Source organism: Branchiostoma lanceolatum, chromosome 10, assembly GCF_035083965.1.
Source record: "Branchiostoma lanceolatum isolate klBraLanc5 chromosome 10, klBraLanc5.hap2, whole genome shotgun sequence".
Taxonomy (NCBI): Eukaryota; Metazoa; Chordata; class Leptocardii; order Amphioxiformes; family Branchiostomatidae; genus Branchiostoma; species Branchiostoma lanceolatum.
Genome location: NC_089731.1, coordinates 6,447,161 through 6,462,849, shown reverse-complemented (window position 1 = coordinate 6,462,849; position 15,689 = coordinate 6,447,161). Strand labels below are relative to the sequence as shown.

Here is a 15,689-nt window from a genome sequence, read left to right as displayed (position 1 = left end):
CAACAGGCTGTCCTTATCAGATGGGACACCACTGCCAACCAAACATTGCAAGGGGACGAAACTAAATATCGAAAACCTAGGAACTAAACATGTGTGACTAACTGAATGTGCTGGATGGTGACCCTTGTATGTGAGTGTTTTCGTTAGATCGGTATCTTGCCATGTAATAAAGGTTGTTGAAAACATGCTGGGTAGTTGTAATGCATGTTGACAACGTCACGTTTATCTTTTTACACAACAGCTCAAATTTAAAGCTCTAACAGATCCTGGCAAGAAAAGGTCATCATGCAATTCTTTTCCTCAACAGCTCCCAGGATTTTTCAGAAGCTCCCTGAAAAATCTTGATCTTGACACAAGAAATACAAAAATTCTCTAATGGCAGCATATTTTACCATCTCAGTGATTCTCACAAATGAACATGGTGTAGTTAAGGTAATTAAAAACGTTATGCATCTAAAATTGTTTCAAAACTTTGTCTCTTCTTTCTTTGACCAATATCCTGCAAGCTAACTGACTAACCAACTAACTTACAAACTTTGTGAAATTGCTAGCTTCATTCATCACTTAGCCAATGTGGTCATTGTAGCGTTTCTCACAGCAAAAGAATCAGAGATGCAGTATATCTGTGCATTCTTTTCGAGCCATCACCCAAACGAACAAACAAGCAAACAGACAGGCAAAGAAATGCAGATGAAAGCAGAATATCCTTGCCAAGTCTTAGCAGAGGTAGCGACTTGTACAGCTCCAATCTGTCTCTGTCCAACCTAGTGGGTCCCATCCTAGTGTTGCTGTACAGTAGCCCCTAACATAAACACCATCCTGGGAGTTTACAAACACAGCCATGATGGAGTGTCTCCCCATTAAGACTTGACCAACACCCCAGAAATGACAACTCCCAAACAGCTTTGCTCTTGGTAAATAAACAAACACTCCCAAACTGGATACAAATTTGTGCTGTTTTTGCTGGGCACATGCAGATAACGGGTGGTGGTGAGTGGAGGATTGTGTTGGTTGGTCACTTGCCCCACCTAGTGAGAGATTGTGGAATTGCACCTCACAGTGTCAGCCACTGCAAAAGTATTTTCAAACTTTTTTGTAACAAGCAGTATGAAAAATGCTGAGCAACTAAACATGGTGACCATTGCGGGAATTTTAAGGTCAAAGAAGAAAAAAGTTAGACTTGAAAAAAGACTTTGTCAAATAGACTTTTTACTTTCATAACAAGGTAGCTTCATTTACTGAATGGTAAACTATTCGAAGCAAGCAGGTTCCATTCTGTGCCACCACCGTGCAGTTGTAAGGCAACTCTGTTCTGTATCAACATACCTAAAGAGGTTTGTATGTCGTCAAACATGTGTCTAGAATAAGACATTGAATGTCTGTATTTTCACTTGGCCCGACCAACTTAGAAGAAAAGAACAGGGAGAACCATGAAGGGGGAGGGTTGAGAAGAATCGCAACAAGGTAGTGGATTACTTCAAGATAATTCTTAAGAAAGTTGGTAGGAAGAAGGAGAATGACACTTAAAAAGAAGAGCTTTTCACAAGATTGCCTCCAAATGGACCATTACCAAGCCTTCTGAAAAAAGAGATCACCCATGTTTCTTTTGTATATTGGTCTTGTCGTCAGTCGGGGTTAGTGACAACATACCTGGCTTTGTTGTTGTTGACCCGAGGTAAAAGTAAGTTTACCCACCAAAGGGAAGAATGTGTTTGTGCTCCACGGATGTGTACGGACACTTTCTCTGTCACATACCGGACAGGGAGGTCTGATTTACACTGAAGCTTTAGTCTCAGTCAGACTCCTGTAGGGGATGAGAAAAACATGTTAGGAATTGAGAAAATAGGGTGAAGTATTAAAGGAAGGGTACATTTTCAAAACTTAATTGTAGTCTTCAACAAATTCCTTTTTTTTTACAGTACCCTTGCCAAGAAGGTTATTTTTCATGATCAGTAGTATAGCTTTTGTGTTTGTGTGTGGTTTAACAACATAACTCAAGAAATTACTGTATTGATAGATCGGTTGGAAATGTTGTATGTGGGTCGGTGTAGACAAAGCTTCATTATGGGCCTCCTAGCACCTTTTTTAAGGTGCTTCAGCTGGAATTCCAGTTTGGGATCTCAGGTTCTGAACATTCTATTGTCAACATTTTGAGTGGCACTGCTGACATTTAAAGCTGGGGAATAAACAGTATGGTTTTGGACCCCCTAGCAGCTTTCCTTTAAACTGCAGGCTTTTGTTACCCTCATGATGGATATTTGTGGTCAATATAAGATAAGAACCTCCGGATGGATTATGATGATATTTGGTATGTGGGTAAGTCTTGGAAAGATGAAGGTCAAGGTTGATTTTGGCCCCCCTGTTGTGTGACCTTGGTACTGCAGCAGAACTTCCATTTTTTAAATATTTTGTCCTGAACATGCAATGGCCTTGTTTATAACTGCATCTCGTGTTCCTCTCCAGATGTGGATGAGTGTAAGATCCACAACGGCGGCTGTCAGCACCAGTGCGTCAACAGAGAGGGCGGTTTCTACTGCGAGTGTCCGGAGGGGCAGCGGCTCCACTCCGACGGCAGGAGTTGCATAGGTAACTGTACGTCAAGATGCAACCTACCTACAACCTACCCACCCTCCTTCAGCAGGGCTGCATCCTCGCTTGGCAAACCCTCCTGGCATCAGTCTTGCCCTTTTTGGACCAAGGTTCTCAGGGTATTGATGACATTGATGGGTTTGCCGAGCGAGGATGCAGCCCTGCTGAAGTAGGGTGCAACCTATCTAGACCCTCAACCTACTGTACAATATACATGCATTTTTATTTAACACTGGTCACAGACATTATGTGAGTGAAAAGTGACTGCAGGCCTACAGTTTACAGGTAACATTTTTGGCGACACCTCAGGGGCAGAGCCTTCTTTGTTATACAGCAGGGACGACAAAAGTGTTATTTCTGGGCCCCAAGGAATTTCAACAGTATCTCTATGCTCTTGACATTTCACACGTCACTGCCAAGGCCATTTTGCTAATTTTCTCTATTTCTCAATACATTTCCATATTACATTGTACAATTTCATTATGCCACATTTAATACTGGTGTCTTATACATTGCATGCTTGGTAAGAGGATCTCATTTCTCATTTACTGTGTTTCATCTTTCTTTTTTTACAATTTTATTTTTGCACATTTAAATGTTGGCAGTTTTCATTTAAAATGACATATGCAAAGGAGGTCATCTGAAAGATATTGGTACATGAACAGTACTTTGATTCATAAACATTGCCATTTTTTGGTCATTGGTACACAGTTAAAACAATTCTTTACTGTGATTATTCTGCATGATGTCAATCATCCTTTTCCTACTATTTTTAGACAGCAAAATTTCCTGTCAGCTGTCCGTGCTACACCTCAATGTTTTCAGATGGCCTTAAGGAAATGTTCACATCTTCATGATAAAAAAATATGCTCTTTTTCCATACATTCACATTTCTATCCTCCATTTATCTGCTTCATTTCATTATGATTTGCCATAACCCTTTTTGTTTTCCATCTCTCATTCTTCCCTCCTCTTGGGGCCTTGGGATTTCCCCCCTCCCCTAACAGCAACTCTCAGGCTGGCCGTGGAAGTCTTACCACTGAGGGAAGCAAATACCACATCTGAGCCAGGTACAATGTCCTTAAAGAAAGTAGGCCAGGAAGAAACCTGTCTTAGATGCTATTGGCTAACATTGTGTATTACTAACTGTCATGACTGTTACGCATACTGTACCAAATTCTGACAAATCAGATTCTGTCAGGTACCCTGAGACCACCACATTAAAATGTTGAAATGGAGGCCTTCTCAAGAATGTCTTGCACACCTGGATATTTGAAATGTGCACCCCTCTGGGATTACTGATGCTGCATCTAGCAGATCTCTTTAGTCATTGATTTTTAATGTGGTAATCTGAGGGTACCTAGCGGGAATATGTGAGTTGACGTTAACCTTTCAACATAACTTGATGTAGAAAGGTTATATTGAGCTTGACAACACTATTGGGAAAGAGTAGGAAAGAAATATCTTCAACTTGCTAGAAAATGTTCCTTTCAGTTTCACTTGAGTGCAGGTCTTGCTGTGTATTCTTACAGCTGTCTCGATTGGAGGCCTGCTCTTAGAATAGCATAAGTGACAGGAATAGTTGACATGGTAGTCTGGTACCCTGGGTATTTAATTATCAGGTTATTACACAGGTAATTGATTAAACTGGAAGACCAGCTAGCCTGTTAATGTACACAATATCTATTGTCTATTCTACAAATATAGCTACTGTACAGTAGTTGACAGTTGCTTCTTTGGAAAGAGAGGAATCAGTTGGGTTGCTATGTTGTGATTTCACATCTGTAGCAACTGTTGTACAACTGTTGCACAACACATGTTCATTGTGTGAGTAAAGTAAGCCTTAGTTTGGTGTGATCATGGAATTTGATTATATGCTAGTGGTAGAAGTAATTGATTGTACCGGTTGGCCAGAGGCCTTTTAGCGAGCATAGTCTCCATTGTTTATTTCCCAATAGCACTTTTCTGCACAGCTGCACACTTTGACTGGAGAGCTCTGGTGGTCTCCTCAGTTAAAGGGTAACCTTACGGCCACACAAGCTTCTTTCTTTCTTCATTCATGCTGGCACGATTTTGAAAACATCGAAAAAAGATCTGGGCTCATTTTAAATGATTGAGGCTCAGAGCGTTAATGCTTAGGCCTAAGAAAAAACACAACATAGTTTTCTTAGGCCTTTCACAGGTTTCTTCTACCTTCAGAATCTGAGAATGAATTGCTCTCTTTATTTTAAGTATGAAATGAAAATGATCTATTCTTACAGTGTTTTCCTCCTCCTTCATTTCCAAAATTTGGGCATCTTTGGTTATTTTTCTAGTCTTATATAGAATTTCCAAGCTAATCTCCAAGAAGATGTTGAGGTAAAAGATCATAACGTTTTCTGACTGCCAGTCCCTTGCCCCATTTGGACTGTCAGAAGCGAAGCAGTCAGAAAAAGTTACAATCTTTCGCCCCTACATCCATTTGGAGATAGGCAATTTGAAGTTTCCAGGATATTATCCATATCTACAAAAAGCGGACGATTCATTTGATTTGTTCGATTACGTTTGAATAGTGGTCTTCATTCATTCATTAAGTCAAGTTGTGTGGCCAACAGAGGAGAGGATATTTTAGGAGGAATCTTTCAGGGTTGGGTAAGCGCAGACAAGCATCGCCGCGGAGCGATGGGTGAGCGTGGTGGAATGCCAGGTTTATGTTAGTTCAGATGGAAGAGGGTTTTTGAGGACAGGACAGAAATTCTGCTTCAATGGGTGTTCTGTATCTGGTAACTTTTAGAAATTTGAGGTACTTTTATTGTCTCAGATCCTTACAAGAAACAACAAACATTTGTATAGAAATAGCCTAATTTTTGTCTGTTAGTCAAGAATTGATAAATTGTTTCATGAGAGAAAGTTTAAAAAAAGACCCAAAAATGACACATCCACCGTGCATCAAACGGTTTTTAGCGAGATTGACGGATTTTAGTGAGATTGAGTTTCAAAGATGCAAACATCAGCCTTCTGTTTTTGTGTTGTCCTCTTCATAAATGGTTTCTTTAAGATATCAAAGAACCAAGGAAACGATTTGACGTGGCCAAAACTAGGTTTGGAAGAAAAGCAGCCAAGTCGGCTGTCTTCCTGTTTCGTGCAAAGAAATGATTGCTCCCTGACCTATCTCTGAAAAACACTCCGCAGGTGTCCTTAAAACGGGAAATTAATCTGACTTCGCCTTCAGCAGGCCAAGGTATCCTCTTGACTTGATTGAACCCTAAGAAGTGCCCGAAAATTAAGATGTTGAGGTTCTGCCAGGGTGTTGAAACTTTGCCAAAAAGATACAAATATGGGGAAATGATGATGCTTGTACATGACCCTTTATATGATATGTCTTACATTGTGCCAGAAGGGCCAGTGTTGCATGTCAGAAATCCATTTTCCTTAGCGTGGGCAAAATGCCATGCCAAGAAAGCTAATTGCCACCATGCTTGAGAAGTCACCAACTTGGAATTTTGAGATATCATAGAAACTGTCAAAATACATAACTTACATAGCCATGACACAGAAGCCAGTTGTTTCTGGAATATCCCTCATTGAGTTTTAGAAAAAATCACTGTCAATGAATGTTAGCTTTTTAACTACTGAGGTAATCTTGTGTTTTGGGCTGGTGCCACAGTGTTTAACAGCAAATTTGGACAATTTCCATTTCTTTAAATCATCCCATTTAACTCTGCAACTGTTGCTGTAAATACATTGTAATGGGAAAGATTGAAACGAAATGTACACATCAACCCAGCACGCTTCTGCTGTCTATAATGCAGTCACTAGCATCCTCAATTTGGTGCTTTAGATGTATTTTATTTATATTTGTAGAATGTCAGGACAGTGACATAGAATGCAAATCCATCCATGGCCACACATGACATTAGTGTCAGCCAAAAGTAGTCTTTTTTACTGCAAGAGGTACACATACATGTAGATGTGGATTTAAGCAAACCTCAGAAAAGAAGTTCCAAGAAGGAGCAACTGCAAACAACCTACAATGACTCCTACAAAAAAGAGCACACTAAGCACTCTGCAGCTTTGGTTAGGCTGTGCCTAGTCAATACTGTGGTCTTCAGACATTGAAAGTGTTTACAATGCTAAGAAAGCATCAAGAAAACAGGTTCAAAATTTCTGAGAGCAAAACATGTAAAACTTAGTTGACATGATAGAAAACTTGATTGACATGATACATTTATAAGTCTAAATGTTGACCTTTGTAGTTACATGAACAGTCAAACCTGGATTCAACTCAATGGACTAAGGAAAAATGGTTGCTGAGAACAAGTGGTTGCTCAGGACAGTGTTAGGTTAACTATGTAAAAATGGACGGGACTGTTTTAATGAGGCTTGTGACTGGTGGTGGTTGCCTGTGCCAGGTGTTTGCCCTATCAGTTTTTTAAAATCATTTAAAAAGATTTAAAGTTTCTTTCAACATTCTTTATAATTGCAATTCACAAACTGCCAAGAATCAGGAAGATAACTCTGCGTTGCCTTGCTGGTATTTGCAAGAATCTCCAGCTCTTAACATGACAAAGGGGACCGTGTCTATTTCAGGCCTGTTCCCCATTCATTGTATATTTACTGCCGGGATTCTGTGTTGAACAGTTCTGTTGGCCAGGCTCAGCGGCTGCCTCAGCTGTTAGTCATCCGATCAAAGTTCAGTTCCAAACCCCGTCCTCCTTCCAATTGGTCGGAGTTGGCTGCTCTTCTCTGTGGTCGCTGACACGTGAAGAACTCACTGTTGTCACTACTGGGAGTCTTGAACTCTGTAGTCACAGCCTGGTGAGGCCAAACTCTACATCCGCCGTCAGTACATCTGGCCTTGCTATTGTTTCTCCGTGAAACAGCTGGAACTGCTACTCGCGGGTTTAAGTCGTCTTTTTGTGGTCTAAACTTTTGCGGTGATGGCGGTGTGGCGAGCGGTCGGGCTCCTGGTTCTACTGATCTCCTGCGGAATCGTCGACGGCCGTGGATACAGAAGGGGTTGCGGGCGATGTCGGGGTTGTGTGCCGTGTACCAATTGGAGGGGTAGGACTCTTTACTTCAGTCTACATAAGACTGGTTCATTGCCATTTCTCTGTACTTAAAGTAAATAATTGTACAGTCGGATTGTTTACTTAAATCCTTCAATACATTCTTAGGTTGATGCTTTGCTTTAGAGCAGTAGAGGTTGTTGATAACTTAGGTGGTTGTGTGCCTTCTTAGGGGGTTGAAATTGATAATTTCTTTCATCCAGGTTTGTTGCTGATAATACTGAAATGGTTCATTGTCACTCTTCTTTACTTTTGAGTCATGTCTTTAAACTTACTGTTAATTGATCGAGGGTAAACTTGTGTGCCTCCTTTGTAGGAATCAGTGGTGCGGCACATTTTGCATTGCTTTCTCTTCAATGGCCGAATTTCAGTCTACTAGGAAAAGTTTTTTCAAGCCCATGAAAGTGAAAGGACTATTTTTCCCCATTTCATTGTATTTCACATAAACCTTGATAAGGTCTTCATTGCTTTTTTTAAGGAGAGCTCTGGTTCACCATGATAGCAAGGTCAATTCTTTGCCCCTAGCTTTCCACACATTGCAATTTCCTTCTTTTTAAAGACTCAATTTTTATCTGGAAAAGGAAAAATTGTCAGGTTACAACAATCTGTGTACTGTATGTGCTATTAAGACCCAGGGAATTTTTGTTATCAATATTATGTGCTATTAAAACAAAGTGCTAAAGTTACTCAATGATAGTCGCATCAGGTTTTACTTTTAGTTTGCCTTGGTGGACGCTGCTCCGACTTTAAAAGTTGACCTCAGACAAGTCTGTTTTTGTTCTGCTAGACTTGGTTGGAATTTGCAAATGGACTTTCTAACGGTTTGTGTCTTTTTGCAACCTCTGTATTTTTAGAGGGCAGCCAATGTTTTCTTTGCAGTTGAACTCTAGTTTTAAACAGACAACTGACACCAAGGCTTTGTAGGCTGCTTGAAAGAAGAGGCAAGCCACAAGATTATGCTCCAAAATTTCTGAGACTTTTGCCTGGCAGAAAGTCATCATCAAACTTCTCATCTTTGATCTTGATTTTTAAAGACAAATCTAACCATCTTAACCATCTTTAAGTTATGATGATAACTTAATTGCAAATTTGAATGAAGACCAATCGCAAATAACAATAACAATTATTAGATGTAAAACACTAACAGTGTGGGACATGTGGCTATTCATCTTTCAAAATGCTAAATGTTCAAATCAACTAAGTAAGGGAGTTAAAAGTATTTAGGAGCCTTTAGGACTACTGCAAAAATCAAAGAAATGTTCTGAATGAATGAACATACATAAGAACTGTGATATGCCCCAAAAGTAGGGTATAAGGTCATAGATTATATCACAGTCATTTAAACCCTTCTCCTATCGGGGTGGATTAAACCTTGGCTTACATTCAAGTCACGCTTGAAGAGTTTTTTTCAGCATCGTCAAAGAGAGAATAAGTCTAAACATTCAAACATCTCTGATTAATTACCAACAACAACTTCCCGGCAAATAGCAAATGTATCTTTAAGTAAGTCCTGCATAATTTAGTCTAAAGTTATGTCTAAGTTTACCTGTCAAGTGTCAAGGTCATTTCATTGCAGTCCTCATTATCAGCTCATGACTTCTGTGGGTTAAACTCTTAAGTTGAAGTTCAGACGACACCTGGGTCTAATTGCCTCTGTCTGGCCCTTTGTTCAGTCACAGTTGTTGAAACCCCCTGGTTCATTGGGCGTCAGTTCTGTGAACTGTCAGCTAGTCTGTCAAGTGTTCCCTTGTGCAAACTGCATGGGCCTCACAAAAATGATTTTATGGGTGCTATCCAGCAGAACCACTGTTTGACGACTGCATCAAACTAAAGAATGAAATATACTTCTTAGCAGTCAGCACTTATGAGAAAGAGTAGTTGGGACTAGCCCTCTGCTGTAGTGCTGGCACAGCTGTGTGGCCCAAGGGTTATAGAAACGGAGATGGGCACTGTCCTATACACCAAAAGGTGTGGGTTATGATTTTGCTTGAAGTGAAAAAAATGCACACTATTTTGTTGAACTTCGACTTAAAAGATTGAATTTGTCTATCTTACAATCTTGTAGATAATCAGCATTGATCGTTTACGACGGGTTCACACATCCTGGATTCTTGATACCAGGTTGAAACCATTATGGCCTGTCTTCCCATATAGCCAGATACTAAATGTCTGAAGAAGAAATAGGTCAAAGTCAATATGCCATTTATCATCGTCATAAAAGAGTAATTTGTGTGGCCTAAAGATCACCTCCCCTCCTTATGCAGTGTTTCATGTCTTTAGTAGTCAGAGTCAAGTGGAAGGTGTCACGCAAGGCTGACATAAAAATGGCACTGTGTGCCAATCTACCGTAAACGCATTTAAGTTTGTGGTGATTCGATTTTGCTGTAGGGAGAAAATGCAATGATCGTGGTGATTTTGAGTTCGCAGTTGAAACAAAGGGGGTAGGCTGGCAGAAGACAGAATAAGCATTTTCTTGATATTCTTAAGTTCGCGATGAAGGTTACAGTGAAAACCTACTTACTTTACTTTGGTCGAGCTCCCGCAAAAACTGTGAACATTAAACCACTGCGACCTTGAATGCATTTACAGTAAATTTTTTAGTTAGATCTCCAGGGTGAGCTGCTTCCTGGTGGAGTTCTAAAGAATAGATCATTTCTATGTTTCTTGTATTTTCGGAGGATGCCTTGTGCTCAAACAGGGATTGGCTCCGCCATATTCACCCAAAGGTGTGGAGAGGTTTTATCAAAGTCTTCATCTAAAAAAGGAGAAGGATTTTAGATATTTGCCTCCCAGCATCTTCCTTGAAAACTGCATCTTCCTCTGAAGCTACAGATCAGAGGATTCGATTAAGAGCTTTTCAAATTGTTTATGATACCCTACATGTATGTAATATGCACTTTTTTTCTGAGTCTTGCAGTTCTTGAGGCACCAAATGATACTGATCACTGGCCAAACTTGTCTGAAAGACAGATAATGCATTTACCAGAAACAAGTGATAAAATCAGTGTTGCCCTAACAGCTTTGGCGTATATTCTTGTAAATACAAAATACCTGGTGTGTAAGAACCATGGTAAGAATGTGGCTCCGCATTTGGACCGGCTTCCCAAGACCAGCTCTCCCTGTAACCTCAATCAAGTTTAGATTAGTGCCTGGCCGGCCACCTGTTGGTTTCTCATCAGGCTTTCTGCTGTATTTTCTGAGGTTCAAACCTCAGCCGGGTCAAACTAAGCCTTCTGCTTTATTTTCTGGGGGTTCAACATCAAACCTCAGCCATGTCAAGACTTTCAAGATGGTACATATCGCTTTCTCTGTTTAGCACTCAGCACTAATGAGGAATAGTATGCAACTGAAAGTAGAACACACACCACTACCAGTTGACTAGCCCCTTGCTGTAGCGATTGCACAACCGTGTGGCCCAAGGGCTATAGGAACGGACATTGGCACTGCCCTATTCACTAAAAGGTCTTGAAAGAATACATGTAGCTCAAAAGTTATAGATAGGGCTTTTATGACTTCTTGATAGCAGGTAGGTCTAGGACTATGGAAAAGGTTGTCAAATATTCAGACAGATCAAAATGAAATATTTCATAATAAAGTTTGAGATACATTGAGATGTTAGCATTTTTCTTCACATTTAGAGATCAAGCTTCACTCTTTGAGGCACAGAATGCATTTTCTTGTTTATTCCTGTTTCCTTTGAATGCCGATCTCCTAAAGCACCTGTGCACTGGCCCTCACTCAGAGATACCTTGGAAACACACAATTAACACAAAACATAGAACCAGCTCTCCGTGGGAACCAATGACACTGGTAACAACATACTAGTAGACAAATACCAAACCTCTCCTAGATACAGAGATTTCTCTGAACCCAATCAAATTTGGATCAGCTGGGAGTTTGGAGAGCCTGGGAACACACAAACAGACAAAACTTCCTGAAGACAAGCTCAGTCTGACCTCAATAAATTTCGCATTAGCTCTGAGCCACCACCTGTTCACTGTCATCTGGTCCTCAGCAGTGATTTAGTGCTGACTTGTTGATCCTTAGGGATTGTGTATCCTGAAGTATTGACAGCACTTTGGGGAAGACTTTAAGCCCAGCATGACAGATAAACTACAGGTTCAGCAGCACAAGGGAAGCTTTGTCTCTTCCAATCATTGCACCAAGTGCTTCTTTTTGTTACCTCCGGAATAGCAGGGATGATACTAAGTCTTGTGATTTGGTGAAATTGCCTGTAAAGGCGCAAGATTACCCTAAAATTGGAGGATGTGAACTTAAGAGTTGGAGTGGCATTGAGAAATGGAGGTGGGATCTGTGTACAGAGCACATCAGATTTTAGATATGATAAACCAATGCTCATCATCATCAGTCCCTTAGCTTGTTGTCAGTCATAGGGGCAGCATAGCATATAAACCAATGCTACAGTTACAAGAAAATATGGATAAGGAAGTTGCAACAGCAATCTTTTACGATATACATACATTTGTAGTAATTATTTCAAGTTACTTTACTTTCTGTCAATTGTCTTCTCAAAGCTCTGTACTATAGCTTTGGTCTGCAATGTCAGATATGAATCAAAAAGGCCCAGTTTCCTGTGTACAAAGTTCATCTCTTCTCCGTGCAATGAACTGAGTGCAGCAAATTGGCTACGCTACCCTACAACTAAGGCTAAAAAAAATACTGTATCTCCTTATCAAGTATTGAATGAATGTTTGTGTTGTTGCCCACAGTTGCCGATAGATGGTTACATGTGTCACATGTATTCCACTTCTGTGAAAATATGAAGGGAAGAGGGAATCCAAGCAACAAAGTACAATTTTGGCACAAACAACGGTGATTGTTACCTGCACATGCATTCCACTTCAATGAAAATTTGAAGGGAAGAAGGAATCCAAGCAACAAAGTACAAATTTGGCACAAACAGCAGTGTTCTTCACTTTGCCAAGTATTTGATAAACGTGGGAAGTAAATGTTGTTGTTTTGTGTTGTTGTTCACAGCTGCCAACAGGTGTTCGCTGAGCAACGGAGGCTGCCAGCAGCTCTGCGTGCCAAACGGCTACGGGCGTCACTACTGCAGCTGTCAGAATGGCTACACTCTGCAACGGGACGGGTCCACTTGTGAACGTAAGCGCTGTTTGTTTGTTTGTTTGTTTGTTTGTTTGTTTGTTTGTACGTTAGTTTAAGTTTGCTTTTCAAAGAGATGTGCCAACCTGTGAATTAAACCATCACTGATAACATATAACATAACATAACATAACATAACATCCGTGAATCCGTGAAAAGAGTCTTTTTTATTCAATCACTGATAACGGTGAAAGAAATTAACTTAACGATAAAGAACTTCAGTAACTTAAAGTTATCTATTAACTTGAAGATGATAACACTAGGTTTTTATGGACAATTTGGCAGATATTGAAAAACAAGAATGAGGAATATTGCATCTCATTGCTTATTGATCCATTTGGATCTAATTATTGTCATAAAAGATTGCAGTGCTCACTTTGTTTTCAGGTAAACACATGTATCAGTAGGTGTGTTTTCAGATCAACATGAACTGGGAGAATTGCTGATCAGTATAACCTTTACACATCCTTTTGCCAGTGGCAATCCTTTGCTTCTTGGAAGTGGGGCATTTGCTGGCATCCAACATTCCTAACCTTTGATGAGCATAAAATTTGTCACTTCCCAACGTGGATAAGATTAGAATTCGATAAACTCACGCCAAACCTTCCGGGTGGGCTGGCAGCGCATCCAATGGAAACCAGTTTTTGTAAGCCAACAGCAAGAAGTAATTTGTGCTTTGGCCTTACACCAAGAAGACAAGCTAAGTCAATGCCAGTTTTATAAGACAAAAGCCTTTCCCAGTAGGCCTTGGCCTTAGATCAAGAAGACAAGCAAAGTTAGTGCCATTTTTATAAGACAAAACCCTTTCCCAGTAGAAATTTTCCGGATGAAAAGTTGCGCTGTTAGATTCAAGTATTGCTGGCAAAAGACTTGACTGAAATTTCCGGGCTCCCAGCAAGACTGTGTCAGTCAGCGCAGCCAAGATCTCACCGCTAGATAGCAGAAGTTCACTGCTTACATTTGTCAGTTTGCTGCAGGAAGTCTGCACTGTAGTTTTTCTTCATTTATAGGTCTAGACTACATATTTAGCCAACGTAGTAACACCATTTGGGTGATGATGTCACCAGACATTTTTGGCTACATGTCACTGGTCCTTCATTGAGATTTTCCAGGTTTGAAATGCAGTAGCTATAGCCTACCGTCACCTGACACTTGCAAGGCTTCAGAAAAAGATTGCAAAATCAAGCTATTCTTCTAACAAAAAGTCAACTCATAAAGCACTTTTGACAGAAGTTATAAGGGAGCCTATCTTTCCCAATCAGGTGTAAAACTTTATTGAAAATCAATACCATGATTAGAGATAAAACATGTAAGGCTTCTGGGCATACATGTATATGATATTATGCACGCCTTGGGATTTAGAAATGACATTCCCAAGTTCAGTAACGAACATTGATATGAAATATCAAGTAACTGTAACAGTTACACTTTTACGCTCATAGGCAACATTATTTGCCAATTTAAAGTTCTATTCATCAATGCTTTCATCATCAAGACAATACATTGTAACTGGACTAGAGTTGCTAGACGAAGGGTCATGCTGGTTTCAGCCACCCAGACATTTGGTCACACATCTGTACACCTTTTGTACTTCCTGCTTCCGTTGCAACGTTGATCTTAACCAGGGTACTCAAACTTGTCAGTAAGGAACACGCAAGGTGGTCGGCCATCTTACAGCACACCAACCATCAATGTACGGTAATTGAAAAGTGCTGATGGCAGCTGCCTTGAACAAGACTGGCGTCTGCGCTGCATTAGATGATCTTTTTATCCAGTCGCCTACTGCTGTGCAGTGTCAAGCTGAAGTAGTCCATCAGCAAACCTTAGGTGAACTGTAACAGCTGTATTCAACTTGTTCACTGTCTTCCTATCTTTGTTCGAACTATATATTTAGTCTGAGATCCAGCCATGTTCAGCTCCTGTCCACTACAACCGTTTGTAGTCAATCAGCAGAACTTGAGTGAATGGAAACAGCTGTTCTTATGTCTGTTTCCCCGGTCTATGTTTAAACTAGCCTGCATAAGATCCAGCCAAGATAAGTTCTAGTTCGCACCCAACCATTGATAGTCAGTCAACAGATGTCCAACGAACTATAACACCTAATTCAAAAGCGTTTGCGTTCCTGTCTATGTTTTGAATAGCCTGAGATCTTGCATTGTTCTGCTCGAGTTTTCGCCAACCCCTTGTGTTGAGTGATGATTGGTACAGACTTGAAGAGATGTCAAGCAATGTTTGTTTAATTATGAAATAAAATTTGAATTACATCATCTATCAAAGTAATTGTGCAACTGCTACAGTTTTTGTGGTAATGAGTCCTAGCTAGGCCCAAAATTTGTTTCCATCAATGGCAGTGTTTCTACAAAAAGTTGCTTCTAGGTTATCTTGTCAAAAGTTCCCACCAAGTTTCGGGTCCCTTGTTAAGTGACACATGTCCTAAATCCCAAATTAAAGGAAAGATAAAAAGTGATTCAAGGTATTACTTGACAATATTACTTGAACATTTTTAGCTTTTCTATTAAACAATGTGGCTATATCAATCCTGAGTTCAATGGTGCATAGGTGCTTCGCTCTCCAAAGTTTCCCACTGAGAACACTTGTTAAACTCATCAAACCTAATCAAATTGCTGTCTTCAAGTTAAGGAGTCTTAAACCAGTGAGAGACATCTTAAATACTCAGCGGGGTAGCGTCTCCAAGACTCAAGGGCAAGACTGACAAGATGTCGGCTCCACCCTTGCCATTTTCTCCCTCAGACTGTTTCCAATCAGTTTCATCTGTTTCTGAGTTTGAAATGCTCTATTGAAAGTTTTGGTATCCTTCATTTGAGTAAATGTATTATAACATAATCTTCGATGGAGTTTTGTATCTAACTATCAAAGCGTTTCCTCGCTTACTGTAAATTCGTTTAGATTCGCAGCGGTTTAATTCTG

At 40.2% G+C, this 15,689-nt stretch overlaps 1 protein-coding gene across 6 annotated transcripts in view; it reads left to right on the top strand.

Moving 5' to 3' along the window:
- LOC136443933 (multiple epidermal growth factor-like domains protein 6) overlaps positions 1-15,689 on the top strand; it is a 107,395-nt gene that overhangs the window by 68,157 nt on the left and 23,549 nt on the right. For 2 of the 6 annotated variants that reach the window (XM_066441308.1, XM_066441313.1), the window contains 3 exons: positions 2,464-2,592; positions 3,597-3,659; positions 12,636-12,761. In XM_066441308.1, the coding sequence (XP_066297405.1) occupies positions 2,464-2,592; positions 3,597-3,659; positions 12,636-12,761 (318 nt within the window). Of the gene's footprint in view, positions 1-2,463; positions 2,593-3,596; positions 3,660-7,257; positions 7,633-12,635; positions 12,762-15,689 lie in introns of those variants that run through there. The other 4 variants (XM_066441309.1, XM_066441311.1, XM_066441312.1 and 1 more) reach the window with 4 other exon arrangements.